Raw genomic sequence first — 13,681 nt, forward strand, 5'->3', positions numbered from 1 at the left:
CTCAAGATATCATTTACTTTTTTTTCCTGCTTTAAAATTACATGCATTTTTCTTCACATTTTTGGGGTGAGAGGGAGAATGGAGGATCATCAGATGGCAAGGAACCTATGATCAAGAGTAGTGATATCATTGAAAAACTGTCAAGAGTTTTCCTTAAGTCATATTGTATTGGGTTATAGATGTTTGATTGAAAGAAAAAATAACTACCAAAGACCAAGGATCATATGTTTAATTTTACTGTTTGAAATCTATAGTTGCAGAGTGGTTCAGGGTCATTTCTCATACCACTATACAATGCATTCACACATATTTAGAACACTTACAAAAAAGTTCTTTAAAATATTGTGCTGTAATAGAATTTATCCTGTTTTACTGGCCAAGCATAAATAATATACCCCAAATGCATGTTTCTCTAATTTTCCTCATACAATATTATTGTCATTTATTTGTTTATTTATAGCTAATCTGTATATGCATAGAACTGGGGATATTATTTTACTGCAACAACCTTTATAAAAAGGTCATGAAGTTTAAAAGTATATTTTGTATTAAGAGTATTTAATATTCCTCTCCAAACCTCTAGCTGCTGTTTGCTCACTATTTTTAAGGTGAAGCTTCCCGTTTCTTGTTGAATTACTTAGGTAAAGCTGAGCAGGCTCAAATGGTCCCACTGCCACCTTAAGCAAGTATTTGTTCTTTGGGCATAAATCATTTCATCAGTATGGGTATTTCCTGAGTACCCACTCAAAGGCCCACTCCCCAGCAGGAGTTCTTATATAGAGAATACAAAATGACTTATAGTGATTGGTCAGATTTGGACAAACATCTTATGTACACCATTTTTTAGAAGTAACTCTTGTCTTTCGGAATTATGGATTTTCTATAACTGGGGGTGTGTGTGGTGTGACTAGAATAAGTGCAATGCTGGCATCTTGCTAGGGAGGAACAGGTGCAGGTTTAGAATTAGAGCTCATCTTAGAAGGTTCTTTTCTCATGATAGCTTCATGTTAGAAGGAAGGACAGAGCACAGAGGCAGAGCTGATGCAGTCTCATACAGTTAATAACAGCTAATACCATATGTCAGGCACCTTGCTGCTACTCCTTAGCAAATATCTATTTAACACATCTAAATGCCCTTTAGCTCTTTCTCTTCTACAACGTAAATCAGTCCTGGTGTCCTCTTCTTCCCTTCCCTTTCTCCCCTGCCGCTTGACGGCCTTTTGCTGTCTCTCTGTTATTTGCTACTGTTTGTTCCCTCACTCATCAAAGGCACATGGTGATGCAAGAGAGAATGCCACCCTGTGTTTAGTCCATTAAACTCATTATTAAAATAGGAACTGAAAAGGAAAAAAATGGAAACCAGAAATAAAGCAGACTTGGAATCCATGAACGTGGGGCCATTGATAGTTAAGAGAGAATCATTCTGAACAGTAACTTGATGTAGTTGAAAGAATTCTGGGCTTGAGGTCAAAAGACTTAGGTCTAGGTCTCGGATCTGTTACTTCTAGCTATATGTCCTTAAACAAGTGAGCACTTTCTGAGCTTAAGTTTCCTCGTCTGTCAAATGGGAAAAAACACATGTCTTACCAATCAAAGAAAATTGTGGGTATCAGATGAGACAATATGCTTAAAACCCTCTTGTAAATGATAAAGTTCTCTGTAAACATAAATTGATGGATTAGAAGTGGATGTAAAGGAGAAAAATGATTTATCTGGTTTAAAATCATTAATAAAATTTTATTATAGTTTGGATATGTGAACTAAATATGGTTGGCTTTCTTCTCATAGGGCCCTATTTTAATTTCTTTTTCTCTCTGTTCACAAAGTTGCTGACCCTGAGTGATGATGTCAGTGTCTTCTTTTTATAATGCTCTAAGCTTCAGCTTCTAGGAGCCTGCGAGGATGGTCTGTGCTATAACAAAGCCAGGACCTAAAAGATAGGTTTGAATCTCACTTGAAAAAGATGCAGTTTCACACAGTAATGGGAAGGAAATTTTTGGCTACTGCTATAAAACAAGGATCACTACCAAAAATGAAAGAAATATTAAAGAAAAGCTTCCATGGCAATGACTTCCTGCAGAAAATTTGATCCGACCTTCAACTGCTGGATAAATTACTTTCATTTTTAGGATGTATTCAGAAACCACGTTGATATCTTGGTCACCTAGAAAAATACATACATTATTTTAACTATAGAAAAAGTAATTATCAGTTAACAGTGAGAGAGAGGGAAAAAAACAAAGTATTTCTCTAAAGTCCTTTGTGATTTTAAGGGGGAAGGTATTCCTTTTATAAGCAGAGACGCAGTGTCACAGAAGACAAGACCACTGGTGATAGTAAGCTCAAAGAATTTGATTGCTTTTTTATATTTCAGATGTAAAATGTATCCATTGTTCAATAATCGGTAATTGGGGGAAGGAGAGGTGTCTCAGCTCTGAGATGACTCAAGAAAAAGGTCGTTGACATCACAGCCTTTGAACCACTCCAGAAAAAGGGCATTATTGAATTGGGTCAAGAGCAGGTAGTTGAGAGATAAAAGTGGCATCTTTTTGCTTGCCTGCTCAAGAATTATTTTTACATAATTGATGGTGGCACAATGGGGGCTTTATTTCCGAAAAAGAGTACAGGTGATAAAGAGATACTAATTGCCTATAGCTACAACAAGCCCATGGGGACCCACCAAAATTGTTATTTTAAAATTATCACTGTAGTACTTAAAAAACTAACTCTTCTCTCTGCGGAGGTTCTCACCCCTGGAGGTACATTAGAATCACTGGAAGAGACTTTAGCCCCAACGCAGTTAAATTAGAATCTCCTAAGAGCTGGGGCCAAGGCTATGCTTGAGAACCGTTAGGTTCAGGGCTTCCTCAGCCTTCTGCATGATTTCCTTCTCTTCAACACCCATTAGTATGGGCTTGGGTGATGCACAGCTATCAGCCGCTTTGTCTCTCATGTGGGGCTTTTAAGCCTGCCCTTCCATTTTCTGTCATGGAATGGACAGAAGTAGCACCTTTTCTCCCAGGAAGGGCTACCTCCTTTGCCCTGGCTCTGCCTTCTCCCCTCCTTGTAATAAGCAGCTAAAATGGCAGGTCCACCATGGTACGACTGAGGGGGAACCTGGCTGACCTCCCCAGAGATGGAGAGAAGCTGTGTATGTGCCTTATAAGTGTGTTGGTTTCTGCCCTAGGAAGAAGACGGGAAAGTTTGTTCTGTTGGTGGACTTTATGCACTTTGGTGGCTCGCAATTGGATTTCTAAAAATGAGGCTGGCATATAATGACCCTCAATGCTGCCAAAAATATTAGCTGACTTCAAGTATGGTTGTTCCTATAATTTGCTCCATCAGTCCACTGTGCTGAAAGGGGGGCGTCTATCCCATCCACTCCTATCTGACTTATTCACACTGAACGCTTCTTCAAGAAAGAAAATTCAGATGATTTAATATGGTTTTCCTTGTCTGACCTAAAGTTCTAAAGGTGTGATTTTTCTGGAAATGCAAAACTCATTTATATTTCACAATTTAAATAGCAACTTAGATGTAATTTTAAAAGTTTTAAAAACTTTTTTTGACATAAAAATGATTTTTCCCTGGAGATGGGTGGATGTGTATGTGTGCTGGGGGAATGACAGAGTACATAGCCCTCAGTGCTGTGCTGCTGCTTTCCAACAAGCGAAGCAGGAGGGAGTCTGCAGCATAGGGACAAAATCTGGTTTCCGGCTGTTGCCCTCCTACCACCATGAGTAGCTTCTCTTCTCGGCCCAGTTCTGTTTTTTTATTTGTTTGTTTGAGTACCTTTGGGATAGGGAAAGAAAGAGACACTTGTACTTACCAGAGTCATGTTTTAATAGTTCGTCTTTTATCATCTGGAATCCATCTCCACCCTTGGCCAGGAAGCTCGGGAGGATCACCTTATATACCTCATCCATTTTGAGAGGGTTGTAACTGGGCACTCGACACTTGGTGCAAAGAACATCTAATTTGACCACTCTGTCTCCAGGTTTTCTGGAAAGATCATATACCACATGGATTCCTAGAAAAGAAATGAGTATGTATGTTTTCACCAGATTGAAAGGGAGGTTTCTGTTTTCTAAGAAAGGGATTTTGGTCAAGATCTGTAATTGGGTCCCTGGGTCTGGTTTTCCTTTATTTGAGCTTGAGTGAAATTTCATCAAGAGAATTGAGGTAATGTTGCAGCTGCCCTTTCTTCGTTAGCTTTATCCTTGAGTCCTTTCAGGAGATGTGAGAACCACTGGGAGGAAAACTGGCTCTGGACTGGAATGGGCAAAGGGTGACTTTGCAGGGAGAAACCACATCTTGTTTTTCCTTTTTAAAATCTTGAATTAATTGGTCCATAATTTGGTTTAATGGTTTTCAAAAACAAGAAATAGATGAGAGGCACAGAGCATTTGTTACAATTTTGAAGACTACTAATCTGGGATTGGGAGACTTTCACAAACCAAAGCTACCCAGCACTTTGCTAGAGCATCAAAACATTGTGTTCTGCAGGAGTACTCAGAAATGCAATTACACTCATCAGTGGTGCCACAATCTAAAGCCAAAACAGTGAGACCAGAATATGGCTTTGGAGTAAAATAAAATTATCAGTTTAAGGATTAATTTACTGGACTGTGTAATTAATTATTGACAAAAGCATTTCAGAAGCTCTTGGCAATTTGGGAAACATTTATTTCCATTCAATCTTCTCTGCAATCTATGGGATAAGCAGGACAGGTTTTCTCAGAGAGGTTGAAGACTTGCCTCAGGTCACTTTGGGACTAGAACCAGGTGTTGCAGCATGTCTGAGCAGCAGGCTGCCCCTCCCAGAAATCATCTTAGTTAATACTGATTGGACACTGCATTCTTTGAACCTTGAAATGGTTCTAGGCAATTGCAAATAGAACAGAGGAGAGAATTTTTTTTAAACAAAGAATATTGAATGCTTAAACAACTAAGATTTTAACAGAAACTAGACCTCAAGGCAGCTGACCTACTTAGAGTTTAGAGGGCCAGCTCCCGTGGAGGGCCCATCTGATGTCCAAATCAGACTTGGCAAATATTGCTCATTGCCAGGGTTTTGTGACTTTGACTTCAACTTAATCTCAGTTGCTTTGAGAGTCCACAGCCATTGAAAGATGATGTACATTGATGTTGAGTGGGGGAAAACCCAAACAAGCCTGACCACGGAGGTCCTGATGGGGAGGGAACTGAGCCAACAAGCAGGAAATCCCATGTCACTTTGGATGGGCCCGCCTGCAGGAGAGGTGACTTACCGCCTACCTGCAGGAACTCTCCAGTGGACTGGCCATAGCGGTACACGCTGTGCTCAAAGGCCTTCTTCAGGGTGGAGCCTTTCAATTGGACCAGGTCAAATGTGCCTCCAAAGGGCAACACAGCAGCCAGGCTCTCCCAGGTAATCGTGCCTGAGGGTAGTCACAGATGAGGCAAGAAAGAAAACAGCTTAAGAAAATGCTTACCCCAAGACCTTTCTCTCAGGGCTGGGGGAGGTAGTAAGGGAGAGACAGTGGCTCATAAAGCCGCACCAGCTGTGTCTAAGTGCTCCTGACACTTAGGGAAAGAATGGATTCAAGAGGCCTCTGTCCCTGTCCTCCACAACTGGGCAGGATGGCAGGAGCTCATGAATGCCCATGGCCAAAAGTCCACAAGTGCTTAGCCTTTGATCTTCTGGCATGGGGCTGGATCTTCAGTAGGTTGTTAAGCAGTGCTCAGTTCCTCCAGACAGTGTGTCCTTGCCACCTGTCCCTGTCGTCTGACAATGAGATGAGCTTGGGGCCTTACACTGATACTGATTGGTTTCGACAGTGTATCAAGGAAAGCTACAAGAGTGTCTTGAATATCTGTCTAGTTGATGTGTTCTACCATATGATATAATCTTGGATATCTGTAAATACACTAAAATTACAACTTAATCCAGTGGTATATCTTCTCCAGCACAGAAGATTGGTAATTTTATCTTTCTCTTTTGAGATGCGAAGGAGGAGGCTGTCGATAACAATTAGTATTTAGCTTTGTGAGTCAGAAATTTAAACCAAGCTTGGGTTCCACTAATCCTAGCACTGCTTCTGCATGTGAATACATAGGAGAACACACAAGCTTTGTGTGTCCTTCAGGCTAGGCTTTGGACTTGAGTAATAGCTAACCCAAGCCTAAAGGACTGACATTTTAGTACGTGATTGGCAGCAGAGATGAGCTGAGGCTGCCCATGGGCATGGTCAGGGCAGGAGTCCTGGTGGGAAAGCAGGTCAGAAAGCACAGCCAGTTGAGCATGCAGGGCCTGGGGTGCCCACCATTGTTGTTCTGCTCATTGATGGGTGACCGGATACCACCTCCATTTAAAATGCACATGGACACGTGGTTCCAGATGATTTCATCCGAGTGTCTAAGGTTGTTGTTAATCTGCAACAGTAGCACAAATTTACATTAGTTATTCTGGATCTTCTTCCTTAGCATCATTTCCAGGAATCTGGTTAGCTCTACTGAGGAAATAAAGCTGGTTTTTCCCTACTCCTGTGTTCCCAGAGATTTCTCAGCTATAATTAATTAGAACTAGTTTTATGTTCTGATAAGCAAAAATACAACTTTGTGACCAGTCCTGTGATAGACTCTTAGAAACAGGGAGCTCTTAGTCCCCTCTCCTGTACTCTCAGGCCAGCCTGAACACTAGACATGCCAATTAGAACTTGGCCTCCATGTGTGTATCCCCAGCCAATTCCTAAATTGGCAATTTTGGAGGCACAGGGACAGCCTACTGAAACTGGGGAGAATCAAGTTTATTCTTACTTTTCTTTTATAAAATATGAGTTTATTTACAAGAAATAAAATGAATAAATTCTAATTAAAAAAAAAATAGTGCAAAAAGCAAAAGTTCTCTTATATTTGCCTCAGCCTCTTTACCAGAGAAGTAAGTACTGCTAATAGCCTGAGGTGCTTCATGCAGACCTTCATCTAAATATTTACATACTGGCTTCTTTTTACCTTCTTGCACTTACTGCATTATGCTGAGGAGCCAGCATGGGTATCTTGGAAAGCGTTAATGTTGTCATTTACTTGGAAAAGGTTTATTGAGTGCAGCTCTATCCCAGACACCAGGTACCACGCACCACGTACCATGCACTTTTCACTGCATGCTGAGCACTGACAAAGAAATGACTCCCCTGGGTGAGGGCTGTTACCCATGAGGGTGGTGAGTCTGACTTGGGAGACCTTGGCTCAGCATGGCCCCCAGCAAGATTCCACAGCCAGTCTGCCCACAGACAAGTGGACAGGGGGTACTTGTCATGGGTGATCTTGCTCAGACACAGGACTTATCTTTATAACTGTGTTGTGAAAGAGGTTCCAGTCACACAGGGTTTAGGTTCTCTGGAGCCAAGTAGATGAGGGAGAGACAGTTTGGCCAAGTTAGGTCCAAGCGGATGTATTTTATCTACTATGTTGACATCATTGGGGTGGAAGGGTTTGTCTGTGTATTTGGATCATCTTACAAAAGGAAAGCAATATCCAAAATTTAGACATCCAAGAAGAACATTTTAAAATAAAGGTTTCAGTTCTTGTAAAGCAATAAACTGATGGTCACCTGACCTGGTTTGGGCACCTTGCCAAGGGACTTGGTATGAAACCATGCCAACCTTTTGTCTGGACACTCATTTTTCAAAATCCACAATTCTGCAGTCCCTTCTTGCATCCTTCCTTCTTCTTTCCTTCTTCCTTTCCTCCCTCCACACATATAGGCCTCCGCTCCTGCAGACAACTTACCATAGCATCACAAATCAGGTTGCCCATGTTGCATTCTTTAAAGCGGCATGATTGAGTGGTGCCATCAAGATAGACAATTGTTTTCCCCAATTCCTGGGTAGAAAAATTATCTAATTTTATTCTCCATTTGTTAATGTCTGCTTTTATGGTTGGATCTAAGAGAAAAAGAAAAGAAAGGAAGGTAGAAAGGACAGTATTTTATAGTTAAAGCAGATCTCACAATGGGCTAAATTACGGAGAACGAGTCAAACATCATCTAGTTTACCTGCTGTGACTACACATTTCTTTACCATATTATGAGCACTTTGATTTTGACCATGAAATTTCCTTAGGAACCTCTATTTTGTTTCCTGGTAATAAGATCTGAAATGGGTCTTAACTTAAGGATATGCTGAACGTCTTAATATCAACTTATCACATCTAAATGAACTACCTGTTGGCTCACCTGGGATAGCATTAGTGGTGGTGGTAGGAGCTCTGAAATGCCCAGGGACAGATGTAAAGGGCCTGCTGAGGTGCTGCTTTGCTGTCACTGTCTGTGCGGTCCATGGCCCCTCCCCCTTCCCTTCTGACTATTGAGGATCTGAAATGGGTCTTAACTTAAGGATATGCTGAACGTCTTAATATCAACTTATCACATCTGAATGAACTACCTGTTGGCTCACCTGGGATAGCATTAGTGGTGGTGGTAGGAGCTCTGAAATGCCCAGGGACAGATATAAAGGGCCTGCTGAGGTGCTGCTTTGCTGTCACTGTCTGTGCGGTCCATGGCCCCTCCCCCTTCCCTTCTGACTATTGAAAGGCCTGAGTTGTGACCACAGGCTCTGCTGGGTGCTGTGGTGCCTCACCGCCCTCCTTCCTGATCTGATCATGGTAAACAGGAAAGGGCAGGTGAGAAAGAAGCACAGGAGTGTGTTCATGTATCCTATGTGAAAATGGATGTCATAAAAATGTATTTTTACTCTGAATCCCAGACAAAAAAGTAAGAAAGGTATTTCTCATTTGGTAAATAAACTGATGCCCATTGAGACTAAAACTTGCCCAAGGCACACTGCCCCCAGTGGGGGGGCCAGAATTTGAGCTCACTGGGCCCAGTTTGAACTCTTTGGCTTCAGTAATCAGCGTTCCTCTGGACATGAGCTGAGAGTGACTTTCACATGTCAGGATCAAGCTTTTAAAAAGGCTGCACAGAGTCTGATGCTGAGAGGACTTGGAGAAGCAAATGGGGATTTTATCATTTGGTGTGTTTTGAATTTCCTTATCTATGAAGGGGGTAAACTCAAGGGAGAAGCTAAATTCTTCAAAAATATCTTTTCTTGAAACCTTTTAAAAGGGTTGGGGGAAGGAACAAATCCAGCCACCTAATTTTTAGATTGGTGGAACATTCCCTTGAATTTCACATACCTTCAGGAATGCTGCTGTTTAGAAGGATGGGGTTTCCATGTGAAGTGATTACATTTCCTTTTTCATCAAACATGACCTTCAAATAGCCTAGGTACTTGCCAAAAGCATAGGCCTGGACCACAGGAACCTTCCGCCCATCATCGGAGGTCACTATGAATGGGTACTTCCCAGCAGGCACTTCTTTGGAAGGTGGATTGCCTGAAATAAAAGAGCCAAAGCTGATCAAGTCAGCCCTTGTACATGGCTGGCTGCAAGCCAGGAGGCCACCAGCTGGATGATGGAGTTTCAAATTGATGATTTGCCAGCTGCTGCTCTGCATAGCTGGTCTTTTAGAGCCCTGCCTGGGCATTTGCCCCTGTTTCAGAATGCCCTTTTGGCACATGAATTCTTATATTCTTAGCTCAGCAGGCATTTGCTAAGCTCTTCCTAAATCCAGGGCATTGTGCCTGGTGCTGTGAGGCACATAAAGATGGAATACTGCTAAGATTATCCTACCTCTGTCCTGACCCTGGCTCTGTTCTCACTAGCTGTGGATTAGCCAAGCCATTTCACTTTACTGTACTTCAGTTTCCTTGCCAGCAATGGGCAAAATAACAATTCCTATTTCACAGGGCTGCTGAAAGGGTCAAATGTCTAAACTCTTAGCATGTTGCCTGGCACAAAGTAGTTGCTCAGTAAATGTATGTTTCTTTCCTTATAAAGTGATGGCAATCTCTAGAAACCCTGGACACATACTCCATAGCTTAGAATCTAACAGAAGATGAGCAGAAATGACAAAGAGCTGTCCTTTGGTTTTGCTGCTAAATTCTGCATCCCCTCAGGTGCCTTTTGGAAGAGCCACAATCACCCTGGGGGCCGAGCATCACGCACTACCCATCCCATCTAGCTGTCATACCAGTCAGGTCCTGCAGGCCTCTGTATTGAAGGGGGCCTTGGGGAGAGCTTGGGAGCCACTCACCCAGAGGCTGGAGGCCCACCCCACCACTGCCTGCAAGAAGTGGGTGCGTGGCCTCACAGGGAGCATGGAGCCTGGCCTCTAATCACTTGTCACATTTAAGTTCTTTAACTGTATCCCTCCCTCAGGTCCACTGTGGTTCATGTCTCACCTCACAGAGACAATGACATTGTTCAGGATGTTTCAAATCACAGAATATGGAACAGATACCCTTGACCCTACTGATGTTTCCATCACCTCCCTCACTACACCCATGACAAGTCCTTCCTGATGGATACTTACAGAGGCTCCAGAGAACTTCAGTACATGTTGGTTACACACATGGACCAGTTATGAAAGTCAGCCACAAGCCAGGCCCTGGGCTGTATCTCGTTTAGTTCTTCAAGCTTCTTATGAGACAGATCCTATTATTATTTGTACTTTACAGACAAGGAGACTGATTGTCATAGGCACAGTGCCCAAGATCACACAGTTGGTATGTGATGGGGAGCAGATTGAAAAGCAGGGTTGTGAAGCACTGGAGCTTGTGTTCTCTTCACTATCCACCACAGCCTACCATGTGTTATTCTCATCGTCTGTAAGCTGGTTGCCAAAGGCCACTTAACCAAATCAAATGCAAACCCAAGGTTTGCACTTTTGTGTCCCAAGCTCTTTCTGGGCTTCTTTCCTCACCTAAGACACAGTGGGATGGCATGTTTTAATGAACCCACTCCTGCCATGCTGCTATGCCAAGAGAAGCCCCCTTTCAGCTCAATAACTACAGGGCAGAAAGAAGTACTGCAAATACCAGCACTTCACAAGCAGGGCAAGCTGTTGCCAACCTTAATATCCCATTTTCTGGTTCCCTCTGGGGAAAAGAAAAAGTCTTGGAACTTTACTATTACAAAAGCACCTGACTTGAGATCCAGCAAGAGTCTCGTTCCACCTCCATCTGCAGTGTATGACCTCAATGTCGAGATGTTGATTGTGATGGCAGCAGACGATCTGATGCATGGCAGAGTGGCAGAGAAGGTTCACACTCTAATCATCCTCATTCTGCTCTGTGCTGGTCCTAATTTGGACAAACCTGGAGTCTGGTCTTTACTTCAAGGGACCAGGGGCAGACCCCTCCCAGCCTCTGTCTATTCCTCCTCTGAGCGCAGATATGCTTGAGAAGGTGCAGTTCCAGAAATGTCCACAAGGTGGCAAAAACACCCCGTCCAGGAGGAAAAAGCACTAATTAGTAGCAGAAATCAGGTGTGGCAGTTTCCTGTAAACCCAAGAGAATGACAAGCCTTACTTTTTTTAGCCTTTATTTTTCTGACTTCCATAAAAATGTCTGAATTTAAACAGAATGTAATAATTAGGAATAAATGATGTGGCCAAATGCCTCGTCAGATCAGCATGCATTCTGCAACAGAAGCTAGCAATTCCCAGCTCCCATCTGACAGGGAACATCCCCCAGTTTGGAAAGGCCGTAATTTTCCTTTTGTTAGAACAAAAGATGTGTCATCGGCATCTTAAATGGACTTAATCATGAACAAAGAGGGTGCCACTCACGTGGCTGGGGCAATAACTGGTCTAGTTTGGCTAATCTCTGCCTCCTCCACAGGTGAACTCTCTCTGCTCCCCACAACTTGGAAATCCCAGAAAACCATTGGCAGAGAAAGCAATCCAGAGCTTCATATTTTCCATACCATTCCATGCTATCCAGCCAAAGATACTCATGCCTAAAATATTCTCTCCACACAGAGCCACACATCTGTCTTTGGAAACTCAACTTGTCATTTTGACAAGAGAGAAATTGTTCACCAGAACTCTGTTCCAGTCACCTAGCCAATAATTAGTTCAGGAACCATACCAGGAGGGGCCATGGAGTTGTGGACTGACATCTGAGTTGGTAAATGAGGCATTTTCTAGCATCATGCGGTGCCTAAAGGAACCTCCCAGAGCCAAGGAATGGTGATCCCAGGTGCTGGACAACTGCTCTCTGAGTGTCACATGGTAACAGGCAGAGGCTCCAGGAGGCAGGCCTTTGGCGTGGCTGAATTATAGAATATTTAAAGGCAGTCCGTGCTGTGGTTTTAACTATATGGGAACTGTTTTAATAACTTCTGACTTGATAAACGTAATTGATAATTAGAATATTTCAAATTACTGTTTCTAAGGGACTCAAGTCACTCTTTTAAATTACTTAGAAGTGCTCACTCCCATCAGACACTGCTTTTATCTGTCTACTTCTCTACATCTCCTTAGACAAGCCACAGCTTGGCCACCATGATTTCATGCGTGGGTTACAGTGACAACCCTCTAACTGGTATGTCTCTTCTTTGTTTCTTTCTTTTTTTTTTTTTTTTGTCTTTTTCCGTGTCCGGCAATGGATCGCAACCCTCAGTGTTGCCCCCGCACCTCACTCAGCCAGTGAGCGGGAACCGGTCTGTATGTGGGATCCGAACCCTCGGGCGGGAGCGCCGCTGCGCTTCCCAAGCAGCGCACTATCCAGTGCGCCACCGGGCCAGCCTTCTTTGTTTCTTTCTAATCCAGTCTCCACACAGCAGACTTAGCGATCTTTCTAAAACATAAGTATGATCATATACTCCCTGGTTTTGGATATTTCCTACTGACCTTAGGAAAGACACTAAAATTCGTAACATGAATATCATGACCTGTAAGACCTAGGTGATGTGGCCTTTTCTTATCTCATCAGCTCTGCCCTTCAGTAATCTTAGCCTCTTCTCATTCCTAGACCACACCCACGTGTCTAGGAGTCTTCACACATGGGTTAAGAACTTCTGGAGCCAGAGGACTACATGTGAATTAGTTACATCTTTTTGCTTTGGTTTATTCATCTGTAAAACGGAAGAAATAACAGTACCTACTTTATAGGGTTGTCGGGAGGATTAAAGAAGTTAATGCAGCAAGTGAAGCCTGACTCAAGGTAAGTACCCAATAAAGATTAATGATGATTATTTACCGAGTTAACTCTTGGACCTCTTTCTGATCTTGGCCCTAATGTCAGTCAGTCCCTCAGGAAAACCCTCACTGATAATCCCCTAGGCTTGGTCAGGTCCTCCTATTTTATGCTCTTGCAGCAACTTATACTTTGCCTTTCATAGCATGCTTTGTAATTATATATAATATGATGTATTTATTCGCATAAGTATTCATTTTTAAAAAATCTGATGAGGGTCAGTATTTTCAAGACAGTCAGTTCCATGAGGGCAGGGGCAGCTGTGTCTCCAGGGTTTTCCTAGCACACAGTAGGTGCTTGATAAATATTTGTGGAATGACTAAATTTAAGTAGTTTAGGACACACTTTCCCACATATAGTATGATTTTATGCTTTCCCCGTGGTGGAATCCATGTGTAGAGGTGAGCAATGCCTGAGTGCAGCCCCCTCCCCTCAATTCAGTTTCCTCAACTAATGGAGCTGGGTGGGAGCTAGTGAGGAGGACTGGGAGTTGTGAAACAGGAGAATGGGTTTTGGTGCTAGCTCAGTTAGCTCAGTTTCAATCTGGTTTCTAGCTCAGTTAGCTCAGTTTCAATCTGGTTTCTCAATCTTGGACGAAACAT

General features: G+C 42.7%; 1 protein-coding gene across 2 annotated transcripts; it reads right to left on the bottom strand.

The window, feature by feature from the left end:
• Window positions 1-212: 212 nt before the first annotated feature.
• NT5E (5'-nucleotidase, ecto (CD73)) lies at window positions 213-11,097 on the bottom strand. Of its 2 annotated transcripts, XM_008579830.1 has the most exons (7): window positions 11,022-11,097; window positions 9,175-9,372; window positions 7,771-7,925; window positions 6,306-6,414; window positions 5,271-5,420; window positions 3,830-4,030; window positions 213-2,164 (listed from the first exon to the last, which is right to left on the bottom strand). In XM_008579830.1, the coding sequence occupies exons 2-7, from the start codon at window positions 9,245-9,247 to the stop codon at window positions 2,007-2,009; spliced, it is 846 nt and encodes a 281-aa protein (XP_008578052.1). In that variant the 5' UTR covers window positions 9,248-9,372; window positions 11,022-11,097; the 3' UTR covers window positions 213-2,006. The 2 variants fall into 2 exon arrangements, with proteins under 2 accessions (XP_008578052.1, XP_008578051.1); XM_008579829.1 differs by lacking the exon at window positions 11,022-11,097 and having other exon boundaries at window positions 9,175-10,241.
• Between the last annotated feature and the right edge of the window lie 2,584 nt (window positions 11,098-13,681).

This window comes from Galeopterus variegatus, unplaced genomic scaffold (assembly GCF_000696425.1).
Source record: "Galeopterus variegatus unplaced genomic scaffold, G_variegatus-3.0.2 Scaffold1963, whole genome shotgun sequence".
NCBI lineage: Eukaryota > Metazoa > Chordata > Mammalia > Dermoptera > Cynocephalidae > Galeopterus > Galeopterus variegatus.

What these genes read in the sequence shown, in the direction of transcription:
- NT5E (XM_008579829.1), bottom strand. Translation starts at nt 9,556, where the DNA reads ATGTGCCAAAAGGGCATTCTGAAACAGGGGCAAATGCCCAGGCAGGGC. An exon ending in AAACAGCAGCATTCCTGAAG is followed by an intron (nt 7,926 to 9,174) that starts GTATGTGAAATT and finishes TTTTTCTCTTAG; the next exon opens with ATCCAACCATAAAAGCAGAC. An exon ending in ACCTGATTTGTGATGCTATG is followed by an intron (nt 6,415 to 7,770) that starts GTAAGTTGTCTG and finishes CTACTGTTGCAG; the next exon opens with ATTAACAACAACCTTAGACA.